This window comes from Trichosurus vulpecula, chromosome 4 (genome assembly GCF_011100635.1).
Source record: "Trichosurus vulpecula isolate mTriVul1 chromosome 4, mTriVul1.pri, whole genome shotgun sequence".
Lineage (NCBI taxonomy): Eukaryota > Metazoa > Chordata > Mammalia > Diprotodontia > Phalangeridae > Trichosurus > Trichosurus vulpecula.
Genome location: NC_050576.1, coordinates 145977360 through 145994355, shown reverse-complemented (window position 1 = coordinate 145994355; position 16996 = coordinate 145977360). Strand labels below are relative to the sequence as shown.

Sequence of the window (16996 nt, the reverse complement as noted above, 5' to 3'; positions counted from 1 at the left end):
GAGTCTTTATGGTGTTTCCCTTAACTATGCAGCTTTTTAGTGGGTTCCTTGTAGAGTCCTAAACCTGCCTTTCTTCTATGTGTCTAGATTGTCCTTGGCTCCCTATGTAGATATTATCATTCTGGGGACACTGTTAGGGTGTCTATAGGAAATCCAAAATTGTCTGACTTTTTGAAGTTCAGAAGGCAATACTCTGACCAAAGAGTAGCAGAGAGAGGCTCTTTTCTTCCCCCTCAAGCAACTCCCTCTCAGGGACTTGGCTTGAACCGTTTCCAATGTACAGATGAAGAGATATAAGAAGACATCCCCAACTTATCCCTTTGTGGAGGTGGGAGGTCCACAGATGTTGCACATTGCACATGTTTTCAGACTTTTCCCCCCATATAGCAATATATAGGTAGTATATTAATATATATTTTCCAATATATCAATCAGTTGCACTGACTTTATTTTTTCCTTTCTAGAAAATATTATTTGTCATATGAGATGACTCTCTGAGAAAGGGCCAGGGAGGGATACATGGGATACTATAGTGATATAAGAAACAAAAAATTATCTATAAAACTCATTAAAAACAACAACAGCTAACTAACTACCTGTATGACCACTGATGGCTTTACCATCTTAAGCTTCATCTGTAAAATGAGGGAGTTAGAGTAGAAGACCTCTTAGGCTCCTTCCAGCTCTAGGTTATTCAATGAAGTTACCACATTGTTTTAAGGGAGCACAGTTTCCTTGCATTGGTCATGCTGTCAATGAGACACTTCAGGGAGGAATTCGGAACTCCTTGTGGCCTTATGTACTTACCACCAGCTATATATAGCAACAACTTGAGCAATGAAGTCTTTTAAGAAAAAGAACTAAAGTAAAGTGAAGGCCTTAGAAAAAGGTAGCCCAATTTACATGGCAGAAATCTAGGAAATACTGCTTTTATCACTGGCAGGGTAGCAAAAGTCTAGAGTAGGAAGTACTGCCTAGTGAGAAGAGGCCTGAATAGAATGCCACATTGTGGTATGGGCTGTGGGAGTTGGGTATGGATAGAAGTGAAACCAGGGAAGTTAGCCAACAGAGACATAGAAGAGCTTCTCTTTCCTCTTCAAAATAGTTATATCTTTACTTATTTCTTCTTCTGACCTTCTATCTCTCAGTTACAAAATATAGGAAGGGAATGTACAGATACTCTGAATGATTAAGAATAATGGATAGTAAACAAAAAAAATATAAACAAACCCACAAATGAGAATACCAGTTATCCTTGACATAAAAAGGTTTATTTAAAAGTATGATTTTTAAAAAGAAAAAGAATACTCAACCCTGTGAAATAGTCACTATAGCACAGTTAACATACTCCAGAGAATGGAGACAGTCATGGACATTATATCACATATTCCTTTATTTCCCTTCTCTTACCCCCATGAGGGAGAGATCAGAGAGGTATAAAGGCAAGCAAAATGGGACTTGTTGTCTTTTGTTTTGGAGTGTCTCTCAGCACTGGGGCAATCAAATGCCTTCGATTGAGTCTTTCCTTTGTTTGTAGGAAGGCCAGAACTATTTTGCTAGTTAGGTCATAAGAGATGTGAAACCCTCAAGAGGTGTGAAACCCTTGAGAGGTGTAAAGCACTCTAACCTTGAAGCAGTGTATATATGCTCTGAGGTTAGCTTTTCGTTGGGAGTTCACTCATTGGAAGAGTGTTGGTGTGGACTTGGCTTTGAAAACCCAGATGTTGGTGCTTTTCTCTCTGGTAACTATGTATGTATAGCTCTGACCAGACAGCTAGAAGCCTGCCTGTTGATTTGTGTTATTTTGCTCCATTTATATAATTTCTGCTTGTAATTTCTGCTTGTGTTTTCTCTGAAGTTCAGGGTCCTGATTTTGCCCCCTGAACTAAGTGAATGATATATGTATGTTTAATTAAAGTGAGATTGTAAACCCCTTAAAGTTGCTTTCCTTAAAAAAGCAGATCAAAGAACCCAAACTAGCAGCCCTCCTGTGTGCTGGTGTTATTGGCCTTACACCTCTACAGCAGCTGCAAGCAGCATTGTTGTTACAAGAGGTCAAAATGTAGGAGTAGAGTTTGCAAGAAAGAGGGCAAAGAGACTATGAGAAAAGATGAAATGGAGGAGAAGAGATGGGTATAGCAGGCATTTTAGATGGTGCTATAGTATATGCCTCTGGTAAGTTAATATGTTGAAAATAAGAACATATAGTAATTTTTCCTTAAATTAGAGCTAAAAAGAGAAGATAAAAACAGAGTAGCTAAATGACACAGTGGATAGAACACTGGACTAGGAGTCAGTAAAACCTGAGTTTAGATCTAGCCTTTGCTATTTTAGCTGTGTGACCCTGGGCAAATCACTTAACCTCAGTCTACTTCATTTTCCTCAACGGCAAAATGAGATTAATAATAGCACCTACTTCCCAGGGCTGTTGAGAAGACAAAATGAGATATTATCTGTAATGTGCTTTATAACCTATAAAGTGCTACATAACGATGAGCTGTTATTATGAATAGGTTGAGGGAGATGTGGCCAATTGAGGGCAGGCATCAAAGTCAAATTTCTCTGGCTTTCCCACCTGTTAATTGGTAAAGAGCCTCCTATATTTTGTGAGCCCAATCTGTAAGAAATAATTACAGATGAGAGAACAATGATGAAAGACATTCAGCAAAAGCAAATAGAGAAATTATTTTGATGAATAGACACCCCTTTGAGATGTTGCTGTGATGGGGAGCCATATGCTGAAAATAACAGCATTTCACTTCCTAATTCTTTCAGTTGCAAAGTGAGTTAACAAGTCATAATGCTGCCCTGCTGAAGCAGTATTTACCAGCCTGCTGACTCTGCAGGGGACTCAGGCCAACAGAAAATACAGCTAGTACAGACGAAGAGGTGATAGTAATAGAAGTAGATGACATTTATGTGATGCCTTTAAACTTTACATTCTCTCATTTAATCTTCACAATAAACCAACAAGGCAGGCAATGTATGTTTCATAATTACCATTTTACTGATGAGACAACCAAAATTGAGAGGTGACCCAGTAAGTATCAGAATCAGAACTTTAACTCTGGTCTTCTCATTCTAAGACTAATGGTATTTTCCCTACTCTAAACCCCTGTTAGCCTAGGGTATTTTGGTTTGTGCTTGGCTCAACCACTGAGGTCAAGCTTCTCTTGCTAATTGGTATATCCATCACATATGCTTCCAGGGGTTAAGCAGTACTGCCTAGGACAAAGATAAAAGCAAAGGCAAGAGGTTTCTTCATTTTCCTATTTCAAATAAACCAACAAAGGCAGAAATAGAAAACCCTGCCTTTGATATGACTTGAAAAAGCATATAAGAGTGTTGAGGGAACAGGAGATTTCCAGGGAGAAAAGTTAGCCAGTTAATTCCTTCCCCAAGGATAAGCAGGTTCTTAAACTTTGCCCTTTCCCCCTCAGTCCTTGGTTCCTCTCCCCCACAGACAGGTTCTCAGGTTTGGAAGGAACTTCAAAATCATACAACCCACCGGATCCCTAAAGGTCATCAAATCTATCCCCTCCTCAACATTCCCAACACAAGGTCATCTAACCTGTACTTGAAGACCAACGAGTGAGGGGAAACCTGGTATATGGTATATGATGCTATGATACCATGGAAAGAGCTGCTCTTTCTGCTGCTAGAAGACTTGGGTTCAAATCCTGCTGCTGCATATCACTTAACCTCCCTGAAATTCAGTTTTCTCCTCTGTAAAATGTGGGACTTGGGTCTGATGGCTTCTGGTGTCCTTTCCAATTCTATGGCAATGATCTCACAAGCTCCCAAAGTAGCCTATTCCATTTCTGGACAGCTGTTTTCTTTTCAAGGGAAATGAAATCTGTCCCTCTGTAAAGTATCATCACAGATGGGTTCTAAGAGGTCATCTAGTCCAACTACCTCATTTTGCAGATTGACCTCAAGGAGATGAAGCCCCCAGAAGTCACATAGGGAGTTGGTTAAGTGGAATAAATAATGTTCAAACACACCATGCTCAGATTTCAAGCCCAGCAAGCTTTTCACTGAACTGCATGCCTTTGGCTCCTAGGTTCTGCCTTTTGAGGCCAACCAGAAGTCTTCTCTCTCTTTCATATAACACCCCTTAACCTTACTTATATGGTTTTCCAATCGTTTCAGGCCTTGATGCCTGAGTTCAATTTGTCACATCCCCCTTAATCTGTTATCAGTAATGGCTAGCATTTATATAGCACTTTATGGTCTGCAAAGCACTTTATAAGCGTAGGAAAGCTATTGTCCCAGCCAAAAGAGAAATTGAGTAGTTCACCAAAACAACAACCGAGCGATAGGCCAACAACCCGTCTCCGGGGTTCTCAACCAATTAAATAAAACCTAAAGCAAATGACCAAGAACTAGAACCCTTCCTTTCCTCCCCCTGCCCTCTTGGGCTCTCGAGCAGGAGGAGTCCTTGCTTCTGTTGCTCCTGCTGCTGCCCTGTCCCCCACCTCCCACCCGTTGGCCAGCAAACACAGTGATGGAGAGGGAAGGAGGGTTGGTTTCCTGGTGTCTGCTTTGGGCTCTTGAGCAGAAGGGGCCCGTGCTGCTGCTGCTGCCCCTTTCCTTGGCCAGCAAACAGTGATGGAGAGGGGAAGGAGCGTTGGTTTCTTGGTTGCTTTGGGCTCTAGAGCAGGAGAGGGACGTGCCGCTGCCCCTTCTGCTGCTGCTGCTGCTGCTGTCCCCTTCCTCCCTTCCCTGGCCAGCAAACAGGGATGGAGAGGGAAAACAAGGTTGGTTTCTCGGTGGCTGCTTTGGGCTCTTGAGCTGGAGAGGGACGTGCCGCTGCCCCTGCTGCTGCGGCTGCGGTTAAGTTGCCAATCGCTGACAAAGGCAGCCCTAATGAATCACTCAGGCAGCGCCGGGATCATGTGGTGCCGGGGCCGGCGGACCCAGGGCAGCCAAAGAGGAAGTGCGAGCTTGTTTTCTTTCAGTTTCTGAGCTCCTAGCCCAGCAAGATGAAAGGGGGCGGCGGCCGGAGCAGGAGCAGCGGCAGCCTGAGCAGCAGCAGCAGCAGCAGCAGCAGCAGCACCGCCTGCAGCCTCCGCGGACGCAGCCCGAGGACTCCATGAAGTCCGAGCGGAGCCTGCAGCCCAGTCCCGCCGAGACATTGGTTTTCTGATGGAGGTCCCTCAATGGGACCCACTGAGAAATGACTCCTTGCCACCCACCCTCACCCCAGCCGTCCCCCCATACGTGAAGCTCGGCCTCACCATCGTCTACACCATCTTCTATTCGCTCCTCTTCGTGTTCATCTACGTCCAGCTCTGGCTGGTCTTGCACTATGGGCACAAACGGTTCAGCTACCAGACTGTCTTCCTCTTCCTCTGCCTCTTCTGGGCCTCCCTGCGGACCATCCTCTTCTCCTTCTACTTCAAAGACTTCGTCGCGGCCAACTCGCTGAGCCCCTTCGTCTTCTGGCTGCTCTATTGCTTTCCGGTGTGCCTCCAATTCTTCACCTTGACCTTGATGAACCTGTACTTCACGCAGGTGAGGTGTTGGGGGTGGGGGCCCGCAGGCCCCCCCCCCCCAGGGGAGGGCGGGCAGGGAGAGAGGGGCTGGCTGACTTGTCAGTCAGTCGGCATTATTCAGCCTCTGTAATGCGCTAGGCACTGTGCTAAGTGCTGGGGTTACAAAAAAAGGCAAAAAAACCGAGGTGCTTACAGTCCACTGGGGGAGACGACATGCAGACAACTATGTGCAAACAAGATATATACAGGATAAACCTGTCTGTCTGTCTGTGTCTGTCAGCCTGCACCTGTCCAGCTTCCCAATACACCTCACCAACCCAACCTCTCCCGTAAAACAGGGGCAAAGGCCGTAAGGATTTCAGTTTCAAGGACTGGATTCTAGGACAGAGGAATGGGAATGTGAAAAGGGATCTGAGAGAGTGAGCGTGCCATAGTTCCACCGGATAACCCTTCTCACCAAGCCTCCCAACCTTTTTCCTATCCCCATTCCCTCCAGTCCTCGAGAACCGGGGTAAAGGGATGGAGAAGAGGCAATCAGACAATAGAGCTTTCCCCTTAACCATCACCCTGACAGTTTGGGCTGTTTCTCAGGACTAAGTCCAGATTCTCAGCTGTGGTCATTCTGGAGCATTTAGGGGCATTACCTCTTTTGGGAGAAGAGCAGACTCAAGGGTCAAGATTGTAGCTTCCAGAAGGCTAGAATCCCTTCTTAAAAGTTAACATATTTTTAGTCCCCTATAAACTATTTTTGGTCTCCATTAACTCTAGAATTCTTGCATGAAGCCACTGTTGTTGGGGGAGGGGAGAGGAGAAGGGGGACTGCTTCAGTATCAGAACCTGAGTAAGTCCTGAGCAGGTGATTTGGAACTCTTCTCCTTGGAAGCATTTCAACATTTTTTACCAAAGGAATCTTAATGAATTGAGACCTACAGGCTCATTCCCCTATGATTGCTACACAACCTTCCATAGCAGTAAACACTCATCTCCATACCTAATATGAGGTTAGGCTTGATGCCTGATTAAGGACCTGGCTTTCTCATCTTAGAGGCCCATGGAAAGAACCATAAAACTTGGTTGAGAAACTTTTATAGGAGCACAGGACCAATTTTTATGAGGCATACTATTAATAGCCCAATTTAAGGACATACTGGTTGGCCCTGCCACTGCTTTGACATCAATATAGAATTAATAAAAGTTATTATAAAGTATTTTGCAGATACTATATAAGTCACTACAGACAGGCTTAAGAAAAGTGACTCCATCATAACCATCTGCTATTATTTCTTTTATCTAAACCAGGCACTAAATTTCCATTTTCATTAAGAACCAGACCATAGACAATGATCATTGTCTTCTGATGAGGTTGTCGAAGGTTATGTGGTCTGGCAGGCTGAGCTTAATCATGTAAGCAAGTCCTTATTTCATTTGGGGCCACTAACTTCTTGATCAATTCTGTATCTTTAATGTAAAAACTATGGATGGAAATAGAGCTTGTCATACCTGACTTTTTAACTGTCCTCACTCTCCATGTAGTGAAAACAATACTGTGAATATTTGGATGAAACATTTTTGTATGAAAATTATGGTATATTATTAATACAAAAATGGATCAAAAATGATCAAAATGGAACTCTTCGTGATGCCTTTCGCTGGTCTGTTTGTTCATTCAGCCGCTTAATTTATTTATTAATCAATCAACAAACATTTGAGTATTGGGATGCAAAAAAAAAAAAAAGAAATAGTTCTTGTTCTCAAGGCATCTACAGTTTTTTTGGGATATTTTTGGCTTGTTTTTTAATTTTAAATTGAAATTTCTTTTTAGCTCCAAATCAGGAGTTTATATTCTATCAGGGAAAACAACATGTACAAATATAAGTTAATACAGAATGAAGACAAAAGAAATACAAGGAATTTTTACTTTTGGAGGTGGGCCTGGTTGGGAGGACTCGGCTAGGAGCTGGCACATGAGCTGAGCTTTTCAGGAAGCTAGGGATTCAAAGAAGTTTAGGAGAGAGTGCCTGGGGGACAGCCTATGTAATGTCATGGAGATGGCAGTAGAAAAAGTAGCAAGTAGTCTGGGTTGGCTGGACCAGATTATATGAAGGGGAATAAACACAGAAAAGTAAGCTGGACCTAAATTGTGAAGGGTCAAACAAAGGAGTTTGTATTTGATTCTAGAGGTAATAGGGAGTCATTGGCACTCCTAGAAGTTCCCATCAATTAGATTATTTTAGCTTCTCCAATACTTTCAGAAAATATTTATTGAGCATCTGCTATGTGTAAAACTACTGTGATAGGTACTAGAGAAGATTTTGTTGTTCAGGTGTCCTCAGGTGTCCAAATCTACATGACCATGGACATTTTGCATGGAGTTTCCTTGGCAAAGATATTGTAGTGGTTTATGGTTTCTTTCTCTAGGGTATCCCAATTTTACAGATGAGGAACTGAGACAAATAGGGGTAAAGTGACTTATGGAGGGTCACATAGCTAGTAAGTGTTTGATTTCACATTTGAACTCAGATCTTTCTGCCTCCAGGCCCCATGCTCTATCCACTGTACTACATAGCCATCTCCTACTAGAGAAGATACAAAGACTAATAATAACTGATGTTGACATTGTACTTTAATCTTACAAAACACTTTATATACATTATTTCATCAGAGCCACAAACCTTTGTACAGGTACCACAGGTGTTACCATTCCCAGGCTCAGAGACTTGGTCATACAGCTTGTAGAGTTAGGATTTGAACCCAGGTCTTCTTGATTCCAAGTCTAGCACTCTGTGCAGCACTGAGGCCCTCTTGGAGTTCAATCTAAGTTATATAATACATGCAAAAATAAAAATTATACACAAATTAATAAAGGGTACAAATCTAGATAAGTTCCAAGGGTGGTAGGAGAGTCCTTAATGTCATGGCTGGAGGCCCTCAGGATGGGCTTAGGATCATAGCTTTAGAGCTGGAAGAGACCTTAAAGGTCATCTGGACCAACCTACTCATTTTATAGATGACAAAACTGAGGCCCATAGAGGTTAAATGACTTGCCCAAGGTCACACAAGTAGTAATTGAGAAAACTGAGATTTGAACTAAGGTTATAGGATTATAGCTTTAGAGGCAGAAGAATACTTAGAGGTGATCAAATCTAAACCCTCATTTTATGGATCAAGACTCCTTTCCCTTCAACCACATAGCCTCCCTTTCATGTTAGAGATGGCATTTGAACTAGAGGAGATGAGTGGGGGAGGGAATTCCAGGTGTTTGAAACCTGAGCAAAGGCCAAAAGGTGGACGTACAAAGGATCAAGTATGAATTTCTTTGTCAACATATGAGCTGTACATTGTCCATTCAAATACTATGCAGTCTATGCAAGTTTGCAAATTAGGCTGTAGGACTTGGTAATCACCAGGATCCCTTCTAGCTCTAAAATTATATGTTCTATCATAACAATTTTAAATGTTCTTAATATTATAGGCATTATAGACTTCTAGTGGGATTGCAAAATGAATTTAGGAAATACTGAGTTGGGTAAGTAGATGTTACTGCATGGAATGATGGATAGAGTGCTAACCTTTCTTATTCATTCATTCAACAAATATACAGTGCTTACTATGTTTATGACACTGTGGAAACTTAGGTACTAAGGGAGATGCCACAACTAGTGGGATTAGCACCAGCAAGAGAGTTGAAGGACCTAGATTCTAGGCCCTTCTCTGTCACTAACAACGTTTGATCCTCCTGACACTGGCCAAGTCACTTCAATTCTCTCAGTTTCCTTATCTGTAAAATTAGTAGATTGGATTAGACCAGAGCTTCTTAAACTTCCTTCTTTCCTTCCTTCCTTCCTTCCTTCCTTCCTTCCTTCCTTCCTTCCTTCCTTCCTTCCTTCCTTCCTTCCTTCCTTTATTTCTGTGTGTGTGTGATGGACCCCCTTGGTGGCTATCTGGTGAAGTCTATGGACTCCTTCTGTGAATAATGTTTTTAAATAACTGAAACAAATACTAAATTTCAAGTAGAGATTAGTGAAAATAAAGCTTTCATTGTTCCCTCCCCCCAAAATTTATGTGTCTCCTGAACTCCATCAATGCACCCTGGGACAAAGGAAGGGGTTCTGAGGATTCCAGATCTAATAGATGATCTCTAAGGTCCCTTTCAACTCAATAGGCCTAAGACTCCTTTAAAAGCTTTGATTGGTGTAACATTAAACATGTAGTTCTTTATCCCCCAATTTTTAAGGGTGAGGAAACAGTGGAAGGAAAAACCAGGAAGCTAAGGTCGCTTACCAATGATCATAGGCAAGTAAACCTGAAGCATGATGAGACACAGCTTGCAGGTCTTTGCTGCACCATCTGCTGGTTAATAAGTAAATACCTGGCAAAGGAAGAGTTCACGCCCATACTGTGCTTTCTTTGGCTGAAGATGTAGCTGGGCAACAGCTCTAGCCTGAGAGGGAGGCATGGGGGGTCATGCTCTCCACTCCTGTTCTCCCAGGTCTGCAGAAAGCATTTTGCTCGGTGGCAAAGTACTTATCAGCCTAAAACATAGAGTTTCTCCCTGATTAGAGGAGGCGGCATCTCAGACTTCTTATAGATCAAAGGCATTTCTTAGCTTTTTAAGCAGATAATTCAGATTGCTAGAGAATTGTTTAGAGTTGTTTACAAGCACTAGGAAGAGAGTAGTTGTTGGTTGTGGGGTAGATTTTCTTTTGATCTCCTTAGCCCCAGTCTAGGGTAGATTTTTGGGTCTCATATAAAAGGACCATTGTCTTAGATTTAGAATCAAATAGAATTTTCAGAGCTTGAAGTGGTTGTAGAAATAATCTGGTCCCAACACACACACACACACACACACACACACACACACACACACACACACACACCCTCATAGTTGAAGAAAGTAAGGCCCAGAGAGATTAATTACCAACATCATTCAGTTAATCAGTAGCAGAGCTGAGACTAGTACTCATAACATTCATATAGTGCTTTGAGATTTGTAAAGCTCTGTACACATGTTATTTCATTTGATTCTCATAACAACTCTCTGAGGTAGATGCTATGCCCGTTTTACAGATGGGAAAATGGGCAGATAGAGGCTGACTTGTTCAGGGTCACACAGTTAATAAGTATCTGAGTCAGGATTTGAATTCTAGTCTTCCTGAATCCAATCCTGAATGCTACCTCATTAAAATATAGATCCATATCTATAGCTACGTAGTGTTTTAAGATTTACAAAGCACTTTATAAATATCTCATTTTATTTTCACAACAATTTTGAAAGACAGGTGCTATTATTTTCCCTATTTTATTGATGAGGAAATTGAGGTAGATAACAATTAAGTGATTTGTCCAGGATCACATGTGGTCTGAGAATAAATCTCCAGGTCCAGCACTGTATCCACTCTACCACTAATTGCCAATAATAGATAGTATTTATGTAACTAGTGCTCTTTGCAAAAGTTATCTCACTTTATCCTCACAATAACCCTGAGAGATTGGTGTTATTATTATCCCCATTTTACAGACCTGGAAACTGAGGCTCAGAAAAATTAAGTTACTTGCTTGGGATCACACAGCTAGTAAGTGCCTGAGGCTGGATTTGAATTCAGGTCTTCCTAACTTCATGTCCAACTCTCTATTCACTGTGCCACCCAGCTGCCTCAGTTCCTAGTCTCCTGACTCTCAATTAATGCTTCTTTCCCTTACATTACACTTCCTTTGCTTTTACTATCCTGTTTTTTTTCCTACAGTTTTAAGGAGGTAAGTGGTGATAAACGTTACTACATGGAAAGAAAACACTGAGGAAATGAAAGAATCAAATGAATATAATTTTCATATTCATTCTTTTAGCAAGTATTTACCAGTACCTTATCATATGCCCAGTGGAGTAAGGGGGAGATGAGGTCATATGGGGGAAGAAACTGCACTGGAGGTCAAGAGACTTGGGTTCCAGTTCCAGACTAGCTACGTGACCCCGGGCAAGTGATTCACACTCTTTCAGCGCTAAAAATTAAAATCCATTCTAATTGTATGACCTGGTCCCTAACCCCAAAAACTACTTAGGGAGACAAGATAATAGTAAATATTAAGAAATAGTAAATGTTAAACCAGAAATAGTTAATGTTGAAAATAATTGATGCTACAAGGGTTAGGAAAAGGGAAATCTCTCCCGAGGTCTGGGCAGCCTCATGGATCTAATATTCTATGACATTCATGTGCCATAGTTTACTTAGCTCTTCTTCAAATGATTGGGCATTTACTCTGTTTTCATTTCTTTGCTACCACAAAAAGTATGCTATCCTTTCTGTCTTTGACTTCTTTAGGGGTATATGCCTAGTAGTAGGGCCTCTGGGTTAAAACAAATGCAAATTTTAGTTACTTTTAGTCATTTCTCAGATGTTGGAATAGTGCTCCACCAGTCGTATATTGATATGCCTATCCTCTTACAGTACCTTTATTTATTTTTTGTCATCTTTTCTAATATTCTGGTTTTAAAATAAAGCCTCACTTCACATTTCTCTTTAGTGATTCAGAGCAATTTTTCATATAGTAGGTAATAGTTTACAATTCTTTTGAGAACTGTTCATTTCATTGAATCACTTATCTATTAGTGAATGGATCTTGGATTTATTTATAAATTTGTGATTGCCTACATATCTTGAGTATAAGACTATTATCCAAGATTTTTGATGCAGATTTTTTTTTCTTGGTTGACAGTTTCACTTTTTATGCTAGCTCGATTAATTTTGTTTATGCAAAAGCTTTTAAATTTCATGTAATCAAAATGGTAAGTTTTAGTTTTTTGTGAGCTCCTCTATCCCTTGTTTGGTTAAGAATTTTCCTCTTAGTCATAGTTGTGAAAGATACCTCTATCCGTTTTCTTTTTTGTTGTAGTTTTTTCCCAATGATTTGACCTTCTACTTTTAGGTATTCATTTAGAACTTGTTGTTGTTCAATATATGGTGTTAGGTGCTATTCTAAACCATGTTTTTCCAAGCTATTTTCCAATTTTCACAGATGTTAGCAAATAGAAAAGTGTTTACCAAATAGTTTGTTTTGAAGTTTAAAAAATACTAGGTTACTTAGTTCAGTTGTCTCTGGCTCTTCCTTCACTGATCTACGTTTCAATTTGTTAACTAGTACTGCTAAGTTTTGATAATTACTGCTTTACCATATAACTTAAAGCCTGAAAAGTGCTTTCCCTTCATTGCTTCTTATTTTGTTTATTTTCCATGAGAGTCAGGCCTTTTTCCCCCTCCAAATAAATTTTGTTATTTTTATTTTGTTTCATAAAATATCCCCTTAGTACTTTGATTGATTTACAATAAATCTGCAAATTAATTTACATAGTCATTTTTATTACATTGGTTGGATTCATCAATGAACAGAGAATAGCCTTCAAATTATTTAAGTCATTCTTTATTTCTCTAAAGAGTGTTTCTGTGACTGTAGTTGTAGAATTCTTGAGTGTATCTTGATAGACTGACTCCCAGAAATTTTCTGGATTTTGTAGTTATTATAAAAGGGATGTTCTTTCTATTATTTCCTCCTGGCTTTTATTATTGCTATGTATGCAAACAAGTTTTATGGGTTTATTTGACATCCAGCTATTTAACTGATTAATTAAATATTAAGGTTTTTTTGATGCTTCTCTGGGATTATGTGTATTTAAATATAAAATGACCAGTGAGTGCCCTGTGCATCCACATCAGTCTGTAGATAGCCGCTCATTTTCTTTTTCACTGAGAGAGATTTTGTTTGCATCTTAAAATTTTCATTCTCAAGAACTTCCTATTCTATTTGGTTTGACGTCTGGAGCATTTTCTATCGCAGCCTAAACACAAATCTTTGCTAATACCTGTCTTGTCCCAAACAGACTATACTAATGCCTTTAACCACCATTTAAACAGTCTTAGACTAAAACTTCAAGCAACAGGCTATGCAATCTCCATCATGGCTTCACCTCAGGTTTTGGCTATGTTCTGAGAATGACTCAGACCAGTATTTTTATCAAGTGGAGATTTTTTTAATCATTCCTGAGGGGCCACCATTCCGGAAAGGACTCTGATGCAATCTTTAGCAGTCACTCGCATGTTTCTTCAATGGCTTCAAGAGAACCTTCTCCTGGACCCCTCAGACATAGTGAGTGTTTGTGAGACTGGATACAGCAAATATAAGTTGTGAATCAATGGAATGTGGTCTGCTTTCCTGAAGTCCAACTTGCCTTCAGCCTCAGGCCAAGTATGACAAGTTCTTACCATTATAGGCAGTAATTTTTGAAAACAGTGGAAAGCTGAAAAATTTTAGTACAAAATGAGGAAGTAACTGTACTAAGAGTCAGGAGACTGAGCTAATTTGTTTTAGAATTTATTATCTATTCCCAGTCAGTGTTAACTGTTTGTTTATACTTTTATGAAGTAATTCCAGTATTCTTACCTCTTTTTCACAGATGAGAGCACTGAAACAAGTCAAGGAAGGCAAAGTTAATCATCTTTAGTCACATAATAAGTCCATGTCATATACCTGAGGTTAGAACTTGGTTCTACCCTGAAGCCCAGTTCCTTGTTTAGCCAGAGGTGTTAAACTTAGCCCATGAGCTGGCCTACACAACTCCCAATCAGGTGTGGAAAACCTGTGGGCAAGGCTATGACCTTCAAAAGTCCTAAATGCTACCAAATTACAGATTAAAATTTAATCGAGAAATGTTTAACAAAATAAAAACAATATAACATAGATAATGTTAATTAGTGGTTTTTCTAAGTCAATATTCTGGCAGGCAGGGACCTAGGGATCACTTCTCTTTGTTTGATACCTTTGACTTAGATCAATAAGTCAAAATCTTTTGTCCAGACTCTAATTTCTGACATAGCCTGTATCCAAATCACTTTTTGACATAGTGAGCTTCAATTTATTCATCTATAAAAAGGGGTAAATCCAGAAAAAGGGGGATCGGCAGACCCAGTGCCCTCTGTGGGGGTGCGGGTGGGGCCCATGCGGAGCAATGGTCTTGGGAGGGCTTGACAAGTCCTCAGTTAAGAACATTTTCAACCCTTGAATTCTAGTGCTGAAAGGGACTTGGAGATCACCTATTTTAGTTCCCTTATTTCAAATGAGGAAGCTGACCTCCTCAGAGCTTAAGCAATTTACCCAAGTTCATACAGCTAAGTGGTGGTAATTTTGAGATTAGAACCTTTGCTTCCTGATTCTCATTTCAGCACTCTTATTATATCATGCTGCATCCAAGGGGACTTTAAAGGAAAAGCTGAGTCATCCAGGCTATAATTTGGAATTGACCTTAGAGTTATATAATCCAACCAATCACCACTAGATATACGAATACAGACCTAAGGTAGGGAATCTTAATCCTTGAGGCCACATATGACCCCCTAGGTCCTCAAGTCCAATCAAAGGGCCACACTCGAGGACCTATAGGGCTACATGTGGCCTGGAGACCACAGATTCCCCACCCCTGATACAGACTGTGTCTATTCTCATTTTTTTGTTATCTTTGCCAGTTTGCAGATGTGAGGTGAAACTTCAGCGTTGGTTTGATCTGCCTCTTATTATTAGTGATTTGGAGCATTCTTTCATACAGATGTTAATAGTTTGCAATTCTTCTTTTGGGAACTGTTCATATCCTTTGACCTGGCTTTTGGTCAGTGCGTGTATGTGCATGTGTGTTATATGTATATATAAACATATGTGTATGTGTGCATATATACACTCTATACTTACATGTATATAAGTACATATATCTATATACATATACACACATGTATACATATATCAATATATGCATATGTACATATGCCTATATGTGTATATACATATATGTGTACAGAAACAAATATATGTAAGTGTATACAGATATACCTACACACATATGTATATGTATATACAGGCATTATTTATATATATTGGATACCAAACCCTTAGCAGATAAATTTGATATAGTGATTTTTTCCCCCCATTCAACCATTTTCTTTCTTATCTTAGATTCATTAATTGAATCCTAACCACATCAACCTAAGCAAGTGATCAGCCTGAAAACTACTCTTTCACACAGGTCATAGTCAGTTTTGTTTCTTTTTTGATAACTGATATCTTCAGCTTCCTTAAGCAGGTGATTGAAGGGTATATATGAATCTTCTTTTTCCTTGTACCAGGAGAAGGGAAACTCATGACCATATTAATAAAGGGTCCCGCTAGTCTACTACTTTTATAAAGTAGGAAGGATTAGACCTAGGGCTCTTGGAAATCTTTGAACTATAGATAGAAAGAAGCTTTGGAAACAAACTATACCAAGTTTCTCACCAAACTCAGATTTTCAAATTTTCATAGTGCAAGATTTCATAGGAACAAGGGAACATCTTCCTATCTCAGCCTACTTCCCACTCCCTGCCTAGTCTTGTGATATGGGCCATACCTACTCTTTTCTCCAATTTGGGCCAGTACCAGGCAGCAATACAGTATAGGAAGGAGTAGGATCACATTGTGGAACTCCCATGCAAATTCTAGCTTAGATCCACCATCTTAATGCCCACTTCTATGACCTATTGGAAGCATTATTAACAATGCATCTCCAATCTTATTCCAGTGTTAGCTCTTGGTCTTCACACCATTCTATCTTTATTCTCTGCAGTCAGGATTCTTGTTGCTTCACTGAGGGTGTACACTCCATCAGCCTCACAGGGACAGAAGTTTAGCTGATACCTTCAGCATTCCTGGGAACACTCAAATTCCTTACTTTTGCCACCCAGAATAAAATCTCATTTCCCATTACAAATCCATTAAGTAAAAGCCAAGGCTGAAAGCTGCCAATCTAATCACTGAAGGAAAACAACTAAGCCTGAGGAATTTATGCAGACCTTCACAACTCATTCTCACTAGTGCTTACCTGTCTACCCACCAATCAAGAGGTTGCTTTGCCTGTAATTCTACATACCATGACAATTGAGGTGAGATTTCTTTTTGCCTTTACTATGTTCTCCTGCTTCTCCACAGTGCAGACAAGCAAGAATCATTGTGTGGGATAGTGAGAGAATCTTGCTTTGGGTTAACTATCTCAAAAGAGCTGTGCAGACCAATTTAGAGGTACCATTTACATCTAGAATGTGAAAGTTCTGCCATCTGGCAGACTCTTTCCCTCCACCATCACAAATAAGATTATTATGTTATTTTAAATTCTCCATTAGTCTGATCTTGATAAATGTCAGCAAACACAAGCATTTCAGTATACAAAGAACAGAAAAAAAGAAGATTGTATATGAAACTGCGAATCTCCATTATAGACAGGGTTTTATAAGGATAAACTAAATTCAGCATATTCATTCCCAATCTGTCCTGCTTATCTGGTTGTTTTTTCTTCCCTCTGAATCTCCTTCTGTTCTCTCCATTTCTAAAAATACTCCATTGACACTTTTTTTCTTTATCTCTTTTCCTTTTTGGCATCATTATCATTAACCCTCCCTTTTTTACCTCCCTCCCCAAAAACCTCCTTTGTA

General features: G+C 40.1%; 1 protein-coding gene across 1 annotated transcript in view; it reads left to right on the top strand.

Moving 5' to 3' along the window:
* Nucleotides 1-5055: 5055 nt before the first annotated feature.
* The window catches only part of GPR137B (G protein-coupled receptor 137B), a 95520-nt gene continuing 83579 nt past the window's right edge, over nt 5056-16996 (top strand). The window contains exon 1 of the mRNA XM_036756229.1: nt 5056-5517. Within this exon, the coding sequence (XP_036612124.1) occupies nt 5149-5517 (369 nt within the window). The 5' untranslated portion in view covers nt 5056-5148. The remainder of the gene's footprint in view (nt 5518-16996) is intronic.